Genomic DNA, 14847 nt, shown 5'->3' with positions numbered 1-14847 from the left:
GAAACGTTCAGATAATTATGAGTTAATGTGTTATAATATTTAGGGGGAAAATCTCATTATTATGAAAAAGTTTCTCATCATAATGACTTACAGAATAATGTATTTACTCTCAACTGTGGCGGGAACGGGCTTTCAAACGATACTGATACTTATACCGTTAGTATATGTAGTATTTTGTTATTTTTGATGTAAACAAGGTTTAAAAAGCATTATTCATTACTAGCATTAAACAAACTGCAATTATTTTGTTTTGTCGATGATTTCTTATCAATTACACAGCATGAGCAATCGATAGACCACTTTCAAGTTAAATACATTTTGACAAACGTCACGAACAAACCTATTATAACAATTCTCACACAAAATAACTTACTTTGTTATTGAGAGCTGAGGCTCTGAGAGTGAGTGAGTGACACTCTGGTCTTGCTTTGCAACATATTTGCGCGGAGGGAGAAAGCAGAAGGAGAAATAGTGCGTATCAATCACAATGCTTTGTTAACAAATTGGATTATCACTTTAAGTTTATGAAGTCTATTTATGAAGTCTAAACAAAACATAAAATCACTATTTGAAATACTTCGAATCGATTCTAATGAAATAAAACACCTGAAATGTCGATATTTCAAGATTAATCTAATAGTATCCATCCGCCGTTTCCCAACGTCCAATAGAATCATCAAGAACGAGTGAGCGCGTGAAATACATTACAGAATATCGAAGACGAAGTACTTATTTCAAAACTCATTTTAAATGAGCGAAAGTCAACTAAACTCGTCCTGAACTGGTAAATCATAGTGCGATAAATATGAATATTCAGATTAAATTAGCTTTGTCTAATTTTGTCCGCTTGCTAGCATAGATGTAACGTTACGGTGATTACATTTAAAATGTACGTCGGTTTTAGTAACGATATAACATACTTCGCTGATTAGTTCTCGTTTTTTTTTTAACTTTCTGACTGCAACTGTAATTAGTCAGTAAACAATGTTAAGCAAACATGTGTTAATCTCTCGTTAGGTTAACGTAAGGTTTCTATGTTAAAACTGTTCGACCTAGTAACGTTAACTTTAGGCCTAAATTATGGTTTACAGGTGAGGAAGAAGAAATCTCTGGAAACATACTTGATCCATTGGACATCAGCATCATGACAGGGGTTCAGCCAATGCCCTGCCCGGTGCTCCTGGGCACTGTGAAAAGTGAAGGGTTACCAGCCCGCCTACACAGATACACAATTGATAAAAAAGTAGCAAAAGTGGAGAAAGTTCTCAAAAAAGGTTTAAATAAGTTACATCTCAGGGACATTTCAAATTATTTTTATGTGGATTGTGCATGTTCCCTTAATGCTTTTTTGTATGCCACCTTCCATAGGTGTGGGAGTTGACAGCATGAACCACCTTGGACAGACACCACTCTTTTGCGCGTCTCTCCTCGGCTATGGCAGTGTAGCAGAGAAACTTCTGCAGTATGGAGCAAACCCAAATCAGTAAGGCCAAACCTTCACATAATCATTGCATGATTGCATGAATATGAAAAATAGCATACTATCTCATGTGTGATGCGTATGTCCACCAGCCGCTGTAATGATGGAAGTACCCCCATCCATGCTGCAGTTTTCTCTTGTGATCCCTGGCTCCTGAGTTCACTGCTGGATGCTGGCGGGGACCTGCGTCTCCATGATGATCAGGGCCGGACTCCGAAGGACTGGGCCGAGGCAGGTGCTCAGGAGGACAGCCCAAAGGTCTGTGCTGCTTTGGTTCAGTATAGATAAAATGCAGCATCAGTACAGCCTTAATCTTTGTCTTTGTCATGATATCATTTATTATTTTAGATGTTTTTATTTACAATTTTATACTGTCAACATTTTCATAGTTTCATATTTAAAACATCACATTTCTGCAATTGTAATTTCTATGTACATGCATTTATAAGTCTGTGTAATGCATCTTATTGTGCTGTACTTGCTGCTTCAGATGCAGCTTCTGCAGTGTAAAGATGCAATTTGACTAATTGTTCTTCCTTATCTACAGATGCTTGCTTTTCTGAAGAGATGCGAATCTCAAATGCAGAGGTTGTTGCAGACGCATCTGTCCGGGGATGTGCGTTCCTCCCCTACTTCCTCAAAGACTCTCCTGAACTCTCCATCCCTGCTCAAGCTCTTGCTTCCTTGGTAAGATCTGCAGTACTATTGATCTCCATCAGTGAACACTTTCAATCTCTTTGTTATAGTGTCATTTATTCTTGAGAATGAGAAAGTTATAACACCTACGTAGGACAGTGATTTAATACTCAGATTGCACATCAAATGGAAACTCAATACAGTACTTTTAGTAAAAGTACAGTGTTTTTAGTAAAAAAGTGAAAGTAAAAATTCTTTCACTTTTTGTTTGTGTCCTTTTCTTTAGGAGATATGAGCTCAGTCATGAAAATAAAACTAGCTATAAGATGTCTGCCTGTGATATGATGATGCAGTGTTTTGGCTATGGAAAGGTTTGTGTACACATTTTTTTCTCTCTTGCAAGTATTTTGAGAAGGTTAACCCTGAACAACCCTTGAACATACTAAGAATACACATTTTTTGGTCATTTTTATAAACCATTTTATATCAATGAACAAACTATGTTTTAAATCCTAGATTACTATTACAATGATTGAAAGAATTTAAGGAATAGTTCAACCAATCAATTTAAAATTCTTTCATAATTTACTTATGTCGTTCCAAACCTGTATGACTTTCTTCTTTTGTGGAAAACAAAAGAAGATATTTTGAAGAATGTTGGTTACCAAAAAGTTTCGGTTCCCATTGACATATATAGACAACAAGCACAATGGAAGTCAATGGGAACCGAAACTGTTTGATTAACATCATTCTCCAAAATACCTTAATTTATGTTCCGCAGAAGATAGAAAGCCATACAGGTTTGGAACAAGAGTGAATAATGACAGAATTTAAAAAAAGGTTTAGGTGAACTATCCTTTTACGATTCCTCTTCTCATTAGCACAGTAAAGCTACTAAACACAATGTCCTTTAACTTTGACAGCTTAATCCCAGTGAGCTGTTGTTAGGATCTTTTTTCTTTTTTCTTTAATCATTAGTTATGCTTTGAGAAGCCAGGACTGAGTCTGGGATTGGCTGCGTCGGTGCCCTTGATATGTGACGGGGACTTAGGTCAAGCTAATGATGAGCCCCTCAATTCATTTATGTGTGGATCTTTCATACGTATGACCAAGTAAGACATTGTAATGAATGACCTTTTTAAATATGCTATTGAAGTCCCATCAGAGAAAAGATGTAATGGATATAACAGCATTTTTTTGTTTAACCATGCCTTAGTTACAGTTGGAAAGGATGTCGTGTCACTGTTAAAGAGCTACATGATCAAAAATGTGAAGAAAAAGATGGTCTTCTGGATCTACTCATTTCTGAGCAGGAGTATTGCTGGTAAGACTATAAAAATTCGGAGAGAAAAAAAAGCTACAAAACAGTTTGACAAACTCAACAGTTAACTTCTTTAGACGATAGGACTGTTTTTTTGTATCATAGTTTTTTTTTTACAAAATTTTTGTTCATTTAAATGGTTTTCCCTTATAAGTTACTTCATTTGAACTGGGATCATTAGAAAAATAATATTTCTTTGTGAAACTGAATGGAAAATCATGTATATTTTATCGATTTGGGAATTAAATATATATATATATATATGTCTATAAATTTTTTTGAAATACATTTTTATTTCAGTTTTAGTTAAAGTTTTTTAGTACTTCAAGTTAAACCAAATAAAAATAAGAAATGTTGCCTTGGCTAGCTACTGAAGCTTGCTGAAATAAAATGCGTTTTTTTAATATTTGATTTTGTTTCAGTTAACATTTATTTCAAGTAACACATTTTTTTTTTAATGGTTTTAGTTTTAGTTAACTATAATAGCCCTGATTAGATTAATGCGCTAAACCAGTGACATTTATCAACAAATTGAATAAGGTCCATTTTGATTTCATGTTGACTTTAACTTAAGTCAAAATGTCCAAAATTGTTTAGAGGGAATACTTCACCCCAAAAGGAAAATGTTTATCATCATATATGTAATTTGAAACCTATGTTTATTTTCCTGCATTGTTATTTGTTATATAAATACACTGTGCATTAGCCATGATTTCTATGATGTCCTCTGTAGTCAGGTGTCTCACCCGCACATGCTGATGCTGATGGCTGTGAGTATGTCCGCTGGCCTGGATAGCACAAGGCTGGTCTATGAGAGAGTGAATGTAGGATCCCTGTACAGTCTGCTTCATCAAAAGGTAATAATTGAGCATTTCAGAAAGCACAAATTTATACAGTACATGACTGAAGTGGTTTTGTTTTAACTGCGTTCTTTGTTTATTTCCACACTCTGCAGCGGGATGAGTTTCCTCTACTACAGCTGGTTGACCTGTTATCTGTGGTGCTACAGGTGTGTGAGGTGTTAATGTACCTGAACGGCCGATCTCTGGTGCTCCGGGCCCTTTCCTCACACACTGTACTCATAGTACACCCTGGAGTTGCCAAGGTTACGGGCCTCGGGTTCATGGTGCCCAGGTACACGGTCATTGCAAAAACCACATATTAAAATATATAGACTATACATTTTGAATCATTTGAATTAATGAAATGTGTCAATTAAATAGTTTATATTCATTATGGACATTCCATTCACACCAAGGATGATAACTATTATGATATTGATAAAGATATAGTTCTAAAATCCAGATTAAACAGAATAATATCAGTTGCTGGTGTCGGTGCTAATATTCTTATCGTTTAAGTTTTCTTTATAGTTATCATTCTTGGTGTGAATGGGCCTTTACAGCATGTATTTTTAATCTTTAGTCATTTGATATGTTTTCCAACTACAGTGAGGGAACATGCCCCTACAGCCCGCCTCCTGTTCCTGTGCCTCTCAGCCTAATAAACTGGGCAGCTCCGGAAGTGATTAGATGTAGAGCATGTACAGGAAAAGCTGATCTCTATAGTGTGTGCGCCCTTATACAGGAGATCTATACAGGTACAGGTCATGTGATGAAAACTGTCTGTCATCTTTAATGTAAAGCTTGTGTGATAGATCTCTTTTTGTGTCACTAGTTTGTAACTTGTGGTTGTTGCTTTGTACAGATGCTGTGCCATGGGGACCCACGGACCCACGTTGCATAAAACGGTCAGTAGAGGCCGGTCAAGCTCTGATAGCACACCCTGCCGTGTCGGAGCCTTATTACCAGTTCCTGCAGACTGGCCTCCAGCACAGAGCCCAGCACAGGACCGGCAGCCTGCACGATCTGTGCTACAATCTACGCTGTTATATCAGAGTTTGTACATGGGTTTAGTTATGTTTCTCATCAATCTGCTTCAACTGCAAGTGCATCTCTTTTCTAGATGTACACTACCACTCAAAAGTTTAGAGTGGGTTAGATTCTTTTGTAATGTTCCTGAAATTCTCTTATGCTCATCAAGGCTGCATTTATTTGACAAAAATACATTAAAAATAGTCATATTGTGAAATATTACAGTTTAAAATAACTGTTTTCTGTTTGAATACCTTTTATTCCTGCAATTTATATCTTTGATGGCAAAGCTGCATTTTTCAGTAGCAATTACTCCAGTCTTCGGTGTCACACGTTCCTTCAGAAATCATTCTAATATGCTGGTTTGCTGCTCAAGAAGCATGTTGAAAACAGTTGAGCTGCTTAATTGGTTTGTGGAAACCATGAATAGAAAGTTTTAAAGAACAGCATTTAATAATTTTTAATCAAAAACAAATAGTTACGAATGCTGAGAGATCAGGCAGAGAGAGAATCCACTTGCACACTAATTTTTAAACAACAAATCTCCACATGAATGACAGAACATCTGACCCAAAACACGAATACGATCTACCATGAAACAACAACTAACAAAGCACTAGAGAAACAAAAGGGCTATATACACACAGGGGCAAACAGGCTTAACAAGGAAACGAGGACTAGGACATGAAATACAACAAAGGTCAAGACAAGACATGGGTAAATATGTGACAAATCTTCCTGAACCCAACATTTTGAATGGTAGTGTATGTCTTTTATTGGCCTTTATTTTTATTTATTTTATTTATATATTTTATTTTTTCTTTCTTAGTTATTTTACAATTGAATTATTATAAAGAACTATTAATGTCAAGTTGTGCAAAGTTTTTCCAGGTATACAGAGATAATATGTGATAGCATGAAAGTGAATAGTGCAATCTAATCTGCTGCAGGAGATAAGAAGCGAGAATAAGAGAAGTGGATGGAACTCTTGGTCGGCTCTTCAGTGCATTCCTGGATGGAACACTGACATTAATCAGGCCAAAGAGCAAGACGGAGCTGGTGAGATTTCCATCCAGGGAAACTTTTAGAGCCTAGAAAATGATCACTTTTGCAAGAAAGTGCCTGCTATACTTTGATTGTCTTATACTTTCCTTTTAGTATATCAGAACTGCAGGACTGCATTACACAATGAGATCCAGGAACATCACCTAGAAAGAATCTACACAGAAGAAGAGAAGTCCACCTCAGATGCTGATGACCTCCACTGGGATATTTTGCATCATGAAAACACTCCATTGCATGAATGGCCTATTACCCATCATGCTCCACTCTCTGAACCATCTTGTTCTAACTATATTGATACTGACAAGGATCTGGCAATCAGTAGCTCCATCTCAAAGCATACTGGCTCCATTGTTCTCAACCTTAAAGTGTCTGAGGTTCTTCTACAGCAAGCTGAGCAGAGTCTGGATAATTTGGAGGCGACTCGATTGAGCACCCCATGCTTTGACGAGATGGATGCTGTGGTGAAGAGGGTGAACATGGAGAAAGAGCGCAGTGATAGTGTTTGGAAGGCTTTCGGGCCACCGTCCAAAAGTTATATACACGATTTGACCATTAATGCAGATGACGAGGTCAGTCAGTACAGTTCAGCTCAAGATGAGAGCTTTGAGAGCACGTCCTATCCTAGTAGTGTACAGGTATGTGCACACATCCTCAAATGTCACAGCGTTAAAGGTGAAGTGTGTGCTTTGCAATGCTAAAAAAAATATTATAAATATGAATTGCTAAAAAGTTTGGGGTCAGTTCGATTTTTAATGTTTTTGAAAGAAGTCTCTTACGGTCACCAATGCTGCATTTATTTTATTTTAAAAAAACAGTGAAACAGTAATATTGTATTAAATATTATTACAATTTAAAATAACTATTTTCTATTGTAATATATTTTAAAATGTTATTTATTCCTGTGTTGGGAAAGCTGAATTTTCAGCATCATTACTTATGTCTTTAGTGTCACATGTGACATGATCCTTCAGAAATCATTCGAATATGCTGATTTGCTGCTAAAGAAACATTTATTATCATCAAACAATTGTGCTGCTTAAAATCTTTGTGGAAACTGTGATATACTTTTCCCCAGGATTCTTTGATTAATAGAAAGTTCAAAATAACAGCATTGATTTGAAATAGAAATTATAGGTAACAATGTAATAGTCTTTATTTCGTGTTTGATCAATATAATGTGTTCTTGCTGAATAATAGTACTGATCTTAAAAAAGGTTAGATCTCAAACTTTTGAACGGTAGTGTAGACACACACACACACACACACACTCTACTAGCTGGGAGTTACATGTTAAACTAAATTAGTGACAATTACCACTAACAAAGATCAGCTACTAACAAAAAATAAATGGAATAGCAATCAGTGTATATTGATGATTTAAATAATATATAGAAAAAACTTTATTTACAGGAGGAGAAAAGTGACTTCAAGAGAGTCGAAGCAACAAAGAGAGGACAGCAGCAGACAGGACGTCAGAGGTACAACAGTACCAAGTGCATTAGCAGAAAAAGACTAATACAAGTCATATACAAAAAAGGAGTATAATAGATAGGATGGCAAGTTTGGCAACAACAGAAAAGATATATGAGCAAATAGGCAAGAGAATGACAAAAATAAGCAAATACATCTCTTTCAGGTTAAATGTGCAACTTGGGTTGTCGGAGACCCAGAAAGACAGAGCACACCAATCTCTCGCAGAACATTACCAAACAAAACCCACATGGACCAGTGAGAGACAGCAGCCACTCAATTAATTTTCTTCATGTGCAGTTTAATAAGAAAAGTGTTGAAAAGGTATGTGATCTGTCCTGTGTGCCGGTACAGGTGATGTTAGTGAAATGGTGGCCCTAATGGCACGTGGGCGTTTGGGGAAACCACTGGGTGCTGTGGGCAGCAGTGACAGTGAGGATGTAGAGGAGCAACAGCTTCACCTACAGGACTGGCAGAGACACAACATCAGACATAGTGTGAACAGCTACCCGGAATCTGAGACCCAGGAAAGCACTGATTTGGAGCAACGGTTCAAGAGTTTTGCTGGTAATAGAGCTGTGCCTGAAATTGCTGTTAAGATATTTCATATATTCGGGTTTTATTTTGGTTACATTTAGTATTAAATTCCATTTTTAAATAATTATAACTCATTTTCAAATTCTATTTACGGCCAGGTATTCAGAGTGATAGTGAGGAGAGCACAAACTACCATACTATCAATCAAACTTTTGACGTGACCAATGGAGTGCTGGAGGCTACAAGCCAAACTGAGGTGATAAACTATAACCTTTATTTATATTTGTCGGTTCGTTAAAGTTTTTTCCCCCCCATTAAAACACAACCGCCCACATTTACATTCGGTATTCATCATCTTGACGAGTTTACATATTTCACTTGCAAAAAGGTTATCATAACAGTTTTCTTTTTCATGTAAAAGTTTTAAAGGTACAGTAACAAAAACAGCTTTTTTGTAATAGTTTAAGGCTGTTTAATAAGAGCTGGGGGAGTTTAATAAATGGTCATTTGAAAGTAAATTATGAAAGAAAAATGTATTAACAAATATACAATTTCTGCATATGTAACATGTTGTAGGTTTAATGTACTATTTAATGTCTGTTGTGTCCAAAGGATGAAGGAAGTTCGGATACTTCAGGTTATACACAGACCCCTTTAGAGCCATCTAGTGTGTTCTGCACACCCAAACACCACCTGTCCAAAAGCACATCATCTGGTGAAGAGCATTCTCAGGTGAGAGTGGACATTAAGTTAGTTTTGTCATATAACACTCTAACCCCTAGTTTCACAGACAAGGCTTAAGCTAGTCCCAGACTAAAGGCGGGCATACACTGTGTGATTTTCGTCCGATTTTGAGCCGAATTCTGACTCGTGCGACTCTTTTTCGGGTTGGGCCGATTTTCAGCTTTGTCGTGCGTCGTTTGTCGTGCAGTGTTCGTGCAGTGTACAGGGAGAAACGAGAGGCGATTAACCTAACCACATGAGGCAATCGGATGGTCGGATGAATTTCTGGCATGTTAGAAATTTTGTTCGCTCCTCGTGACTATATCGCACAGTTGAAGCAGAGCTATGAACCGATTGCCCCAAACTCAGTGTTTTTTCCCTCACTGCGCCTGTGCGAAAACAGAAGTTTAACCATTTCATCTGCAGCAACAAAAATGAAAAGAGGGAGATCTTTAAGTTCAAACTAGCTACAAATTACTGTTGCTTACCTCCAGTTCGTGTTGCAAAATGGAGTGTATTTTCATTGACTAATTATTGCAGTTTTCGGATATATTATAGACTGTTAATAATTAATTATATGCCTAGAATTCATTGTAATCAACCAAAATGTTTTAGTGCATATTTCACATGTATAGTGTGAGCAGTGAAGTCGCAGCTCGTCGTGCCATTGTTTTGTGTCAAGATGCACACCAGAAATATTTTTTTCTAAGGCACGTTTATAAAATCTACGTAGATGTCCTAATTAAACTAAGGCCTAGTCCTGATTTAGTCTAAGCCCTGTCTGTGCAACCGGGCCAAAAAAATAGAAGAATAAAGTCAATGTTTTTCGTAAACCCTTTATTTGTTAGTCACTGAGCTCAGAGGATGGGTTGGACGTCACAATGGAGGTGTGTCAAGCCAGCACATCTCCAGCAGAAGAAAAACAAGCTGTAGAAAACAGTCTGAGTGGTATACAGATGAAACACTCTGCAATCATTGTATTACCAGTTTTGTGGGTAAAGTTTGTCATTTTTTCTAACCTATCACCCTTATTATTATCCAGAATACCAGCTTGCCCAAGAGGACTCAAAGGAGTCTGAATCCATTACCCCTTTGCACAGGTACATTCCTATTCTCAGGTAAAATAAATTAAGCATTTCACGCAAAGCTCAACAGCAGATGGAATTGATTTGTTGTAATAAGTATGATTTTTTTATTAAGTGTACAAGTTCAAATATTTGGGGTTAGTAAGACATTTTTCAGCGTGGACACATTAAAATGATCACAAATGACAGTATAGACATTTATATTTATACAGTTATGAAAGATTTCTATTTTAAATAAATGCTGTTTTTTAACTTTGTATTCGTTAAAGAATAGAAACAATTTTACTGTTTGTTGATGAAGTAAATGCAGTCTTGCTGAGCATTAGAGACTTTCTTACCAACCCAAAACTTTTGAAATGTAGTGTATTTTGTCTGTTGAGTCCTTGGCTGATAAAACTTCCTTTGGCTGAGTCTGTCCTCTGTGCTTTGGTTTATTTGTTTGATCAGTTGTTTGCAAGACTTCGTTGAGATTGCGGACCTCTCCAGCATAACCTATTCACCGGCCCAGCGCCAAAAGTGTCTGGGGTCCGCTGAAGCCCCGCCAATCCATCACAGCAGAGGACATCCACCCTGCAACAGCACCCCACGCAGCCCAAAAGGTATGAAGTGAATCAGAAAAATATAACATGCAGCAACTTAGGCTTCAGTACTTTTAGGATTAATCAAAATTCAGAGTACACTCTGTTGGCCAGTTTTATGTAATTGTGCACACTGTTTAATTACAGGTCGAAGGACTCTTCAAGATGTGCAAGATGAGCCCCTCCCTCACCTCCAGAGCCTGTTGGATACATCACTACATGGCAGTGCTCCATCTCACACTGTCTGCACAGAGAGTTACGCCACAGCCAGCGCAGGAGACAGCAGCAATGTCAGTCAATCATATTTGAATAATACATTTATGAAATATATCAACGGTCACATGGGTATCGGACGATATGTGTTTTTATAATGTTATCTGTATCAATCCGATAAGTCAATTAGACTGATCATTTATACTTAAAAGTGCTGTATGTAACTTTTTCACTCTACTAAAGCATAAAAATACCAATATGTTTGCAGATATTTAGGAAACTGAGTTCACATACTCGTTTCTCTGAAAAACATTGCTACAGCCTGTTATTTTACTAGAAAAATGGGTTCCGTGTTGGAATGTCTGTTTTTGTTTTGGTCTGTGTGATCTCGCCCATTGCCAGTTCACCCAATAATACTTCGACACCCCGGGATGCGAGTTGGCACGAAACACAGCGTATTGCAGCCAGCAAACAAACTGGATCAGAGATTGCAGATTCTACGCAACCTAAAAAGCCTCGGTATCCATCTAAAAATCTCTATGAACGAGAGCATATTAAAACACGGATAAATCAAGTCATCACCTAACAGTGTGATCTCCTCGGCTTTCATTGTCAATTGGGCTTGTTCCTGTTGCGTGTCTCACACTGGCAACCCGCGTGAACGTCAAGTCTGAGGAGGAGGGGTCAGGGGAACAACGATCTCCGGTATTTTGAATTTGGACTGCAGTACCTATGTCATTCTTACAGACTGCACCTTTAAATGAACACTCCAAATTATTAATACTAGTTGGCCTGACTAATGTTAAACAAATAAAATGTCTACTCAGAGCCTGTTTATTGTCCAGGACACACATGCATTTTGTTTCTATAATCTTTGTTGTATTGGTCTCATTTTATTGCATAAAAGAATGCTGGCTATAGGCGTGTATAATTTCATTCATTATTTTTTATTAACCTTTATATGTTATAATTATTATTAATATTATTACCAATTTAGACTTTTAATGTGTGTGTTTTTTTTTTTTATCAGTCTCTAAATGTAGAATGATAATATCTAATTGACCTATATTTCAGTTATTGGCTTCAAATTAATATATAAATTATCAGTTATCAGCCAATATCTACATCAGTGCATTTCTAATAGTCTAATATGTGCTTTTAAATCTCATGTTGACTGCTGGGAGAATATGATAGCACATTATAGCCATCAAATATCTTCAATATTGACGTCTTCAATGCATGTTTTGGCAGCTTGAGTTCACTCAAAAAGTTTTTAACTACAAATATTTGTATTATATACAAATGCTTATTGTTTTGTTATAGAAGCTTTCATCTGACAAAAGTAAATGTTCCGTTATCTTATATTTGCATCAATATATTCACAGCTATTACATTACTGATATCCTGCATCTATTTTCAGACGAATCCTTCTGTGTCTAGCGTCCTGCAGTCTCCATTTAAAAGAGAAATGTCTAAGGAGGAAACAGACTCTCCCTCTAGTTGTAATGCAGAGTTCACCACTGCCAGCTCTGGAGCAAGACAGACCACTGAGACCAGCCAGGAGACCAGTGAAGACATGGAGCATCCTATTGACAGTGTGCATTTATAATTCACTGCTATAGTGTTCCAAAAATTCATTATGGGATGTATTGTTAAAGTATTATTGATTTTAGCCATCGCTATGGTGTGAGAATCAAACTGTTTGTGATTCCTGTAGAGAATAATGATGAGGAAGTAGGTGACGACCCGTCAGATTCTAAACATCAAGAGTCCTCTGAAGAAAAGGTGTTTGAAGATCTCAAAGACATCTCAAAGAGGAAGGAAGAATGTAAGGATGAAAACCTGTGTCAGATATATGGTGAGACGGATCTACATCGGGACTGTTATTTTAATTTAAAAAAAGATTTACTTTGTATTTTCAGACCAGCATCCAGATCTTAACTCTCCTGATATGGAAAGTAATGCAAACTCTCAAAAGAGTGATAAGAGTCACAGCCTTGATGACACTGAGAGGTAAAACCCAATACTTTGTCTTAGTAAGGGGTATTACATTATTGGTTGATAACTTTCTTACGGTGTTGATAAAAATATAATAATAACCTGATTCTAGGGCTGTTTGGATAGAGAATCTATATTTAACACGAAGTTGCCCTCAAAAATGAGGGTCTATTTACACTTGATGTGTCTTTATAACTCAGATAGTTATCCACTTAGGTATGCATATTTAATTTACACTTATAAATGACCCAGAAAATGATCCCCCTCCCTCCCAATTGTGACGTATATCCAAGTGAATAGGCTTCTCAAACAAGAAAAAACATTAGTTTTGATTAAAAACGATGAGCACAAAATAAAATAAAATACAAATATGTACATGGATATAGAAAATAAGAATTGTCGATTTTGATTTCATTGTTTTAAAATAAATCAGAATAGTACATTAAAAGTCTACAAGCAGTAAGGGGTGGATATGTATGCATTATTTCTTTATGTACAACATTTTGGAAGGAGTCTAAAATCTTGCTGACAGCTATTTTAATTGAATGTTTTGTTCATGTTTTTGGATTCAAGTTATTACGTCATATTATGTTTTTTCTTCTCCTAAAAAAAAACAGAAAAAGATACTTCTACTTTGAAATTTTGCAGAGCAAGCTCCACCTTTGATGAGGATCTGAAAAGAATGGATTTAGAAAGAGCCCCTGAACTAAAAGGAGAGGGAGATGTGAGGGACTTGGGCTGTCCAGAAAGAGACTACATAGAGACCACAGGTGAGTGGACAGAAGTTATGGGGTCTTTTTTGGCCTTCTTTAAAGGTTCAGTAAATAAGCTCAAACGTAGTGTAGTGTTTAACTGGTTGAACCCCTGTTGATTCTCTCTGTAGAAGGCATAAATGAGTTGGGACCGAAGAGTGAGGCAGCTAATCAGGAGAACCATCCTAACAGGTGCACAAGAAGCCCAAAATAAAATGCATTTGACCCCAGGAATACAGTGCTAGTGTAAATCTTACTGCTTATAATAGAAATATTGAAATGACCATTGACTTTTAAATACTTTAGCCTTAGAAATTGTTTTACAAGTAACTTGCTAACTAAAACAAGCTAACTTTCCTGCCCTAAAATTTTTGTAATTTCATTGTTTTATCATCAGAGTTCTTGAGTACACACCTCCAGAATCAAACCACACTGTTAAAGAGGAGCCGATCTCTTGAATTTCCTCAAGGTCTCTTGCATCTGAATCGTTTTCATTTTAGGTGCTTAAGGCATGTGGCTTGTGTTCCTTTGTTGAATTTACTGTTAAAGGAAAATGACCTTTCCAAATAAAACCTCTTAGCTTTTAAACTTGTTCTTAACATATGCACATCTTCGAGTTCTAGCGTTGATGTTACAATTTACTAGCAGATGATGTTGTTCAAGGTAATATAATTTTTTTTAATGATTTTGGCATTCTGTTTGATGTTGCTACAAAAAATGTATTGCTATTTGTCGCGTTATTTAGTAAAGCTTCTAAATAAAAGAACAGGTATATATATATATATATAAATAAAAAAGACATTTATTGCATACAAAAAAAAATTAATTTACTGAATCTTACATTCAAATACAGTCTCCTTTGCTTTATTGAGATCTTGACGATCTAAAGTTACATAAACACCTGTTTAACTTTACAAAAAATATAAACTCTTATGCTGTACAGTTTCTTTCTTGTACAAATCTAATGATTCCAGGTCATGATATAATTTAATACAGCAGCATAACAATGCTGAAGAAATTAAGTTTATTCCTTAAATAAAAGTTTGTTTCTTTCGTATGCAATCCCAATTAAATGGATGTACTGAACTTTAAGGACAAATGTTTCTGAAATGTTG

The 14847-nt window shown here is 36.3% G+C and overlaps 1 protein-coding gene across 4 annotated transcripts; it reads left to right on the top strand.

The window, feature by feature from the left end:
* The first annotated feature begins 657 nt into the window (after positions 1 to 657).
* Positions 658 to 14266, top strand: tex14 (testis expressed 14, intercellular bridge forming factor). 4 transcript variants are annotated; one of them, XM_079599711.1, is made up of 29 exons: positions 658 to 784; positions 1092 to 1274; positions 1369 to 1483; positions 1573 to 1738; positions 2028 to 2167; positions 2403 to 2487; positions 3095 to 3228; positions 3333 to 3440; positions 4171 to 4294; positions 4393 to 4571; positions 4889 to 5037; positions 5145 to 5335; positions 6262 to 6370; positions 6470 to 7011; positions 7787 to 7854; positions 8013 to 8104; positions 8201 to 8413; positions 8542 to 8639; positions 8996 to 9115; positions 9955 to 10054; positions 10149 to 10206; positions 10639 to 10790; positions 10917 to 11059; positions 12403 to 12577; positions 12700 to 12810; positions 12905 to 12995; positions 13629 to 13750; positions 13864 to 13924; positions 14130 to 14266. In XM_079599711.1, the coding sequence occupies exons 2-29, from the start codon at positions 1145 to 1147 to the stop codon at positions 14188 to 14190; spliced, it is 3837 nt and encodes a 1278-aa protein (XP_079455837.1). In that variant the 5' UTR covers positions 658 to 784; positions 1092 to 1144; the 3' UTR covers positions 14191 to 14266. The 4 variants fall into 4 exon arrangements, 1 of the variants encoding a protein (XP_079455837.1); XR_013796145.1 differs by lacking the exon at positions 14130 to 14266 and having other exon boundaries at positions 13598 to 13750; XR_013796146.1 differs by lacking the exons at positions 13864 to 13924; positions 14130 to 14266 and having other exon boundaries at positions 12886 to 12995.
* The last annotated feature ends 581 nt before the right edge of the window (positions 14267 to 14847 follow it).

The sequence above is a fragment of the Phoxinus phoxinus genome (assembly GCF_949152265.1).
Source record: "Phoxinus phoxinus genome assembly, chromosome: 23".
Classification (NCBI taxonomy): Eukaryota; Metazoa; Chordata; class Actinopteri; order Cypriniformes; family Leuciscidae; genus Phoxinus; species Phoxinus phoxinus.
Note: the sequence above shows the minus strand (reverse complement) of the source record. Positions and strands in the feature narration are given on the sequence as shown.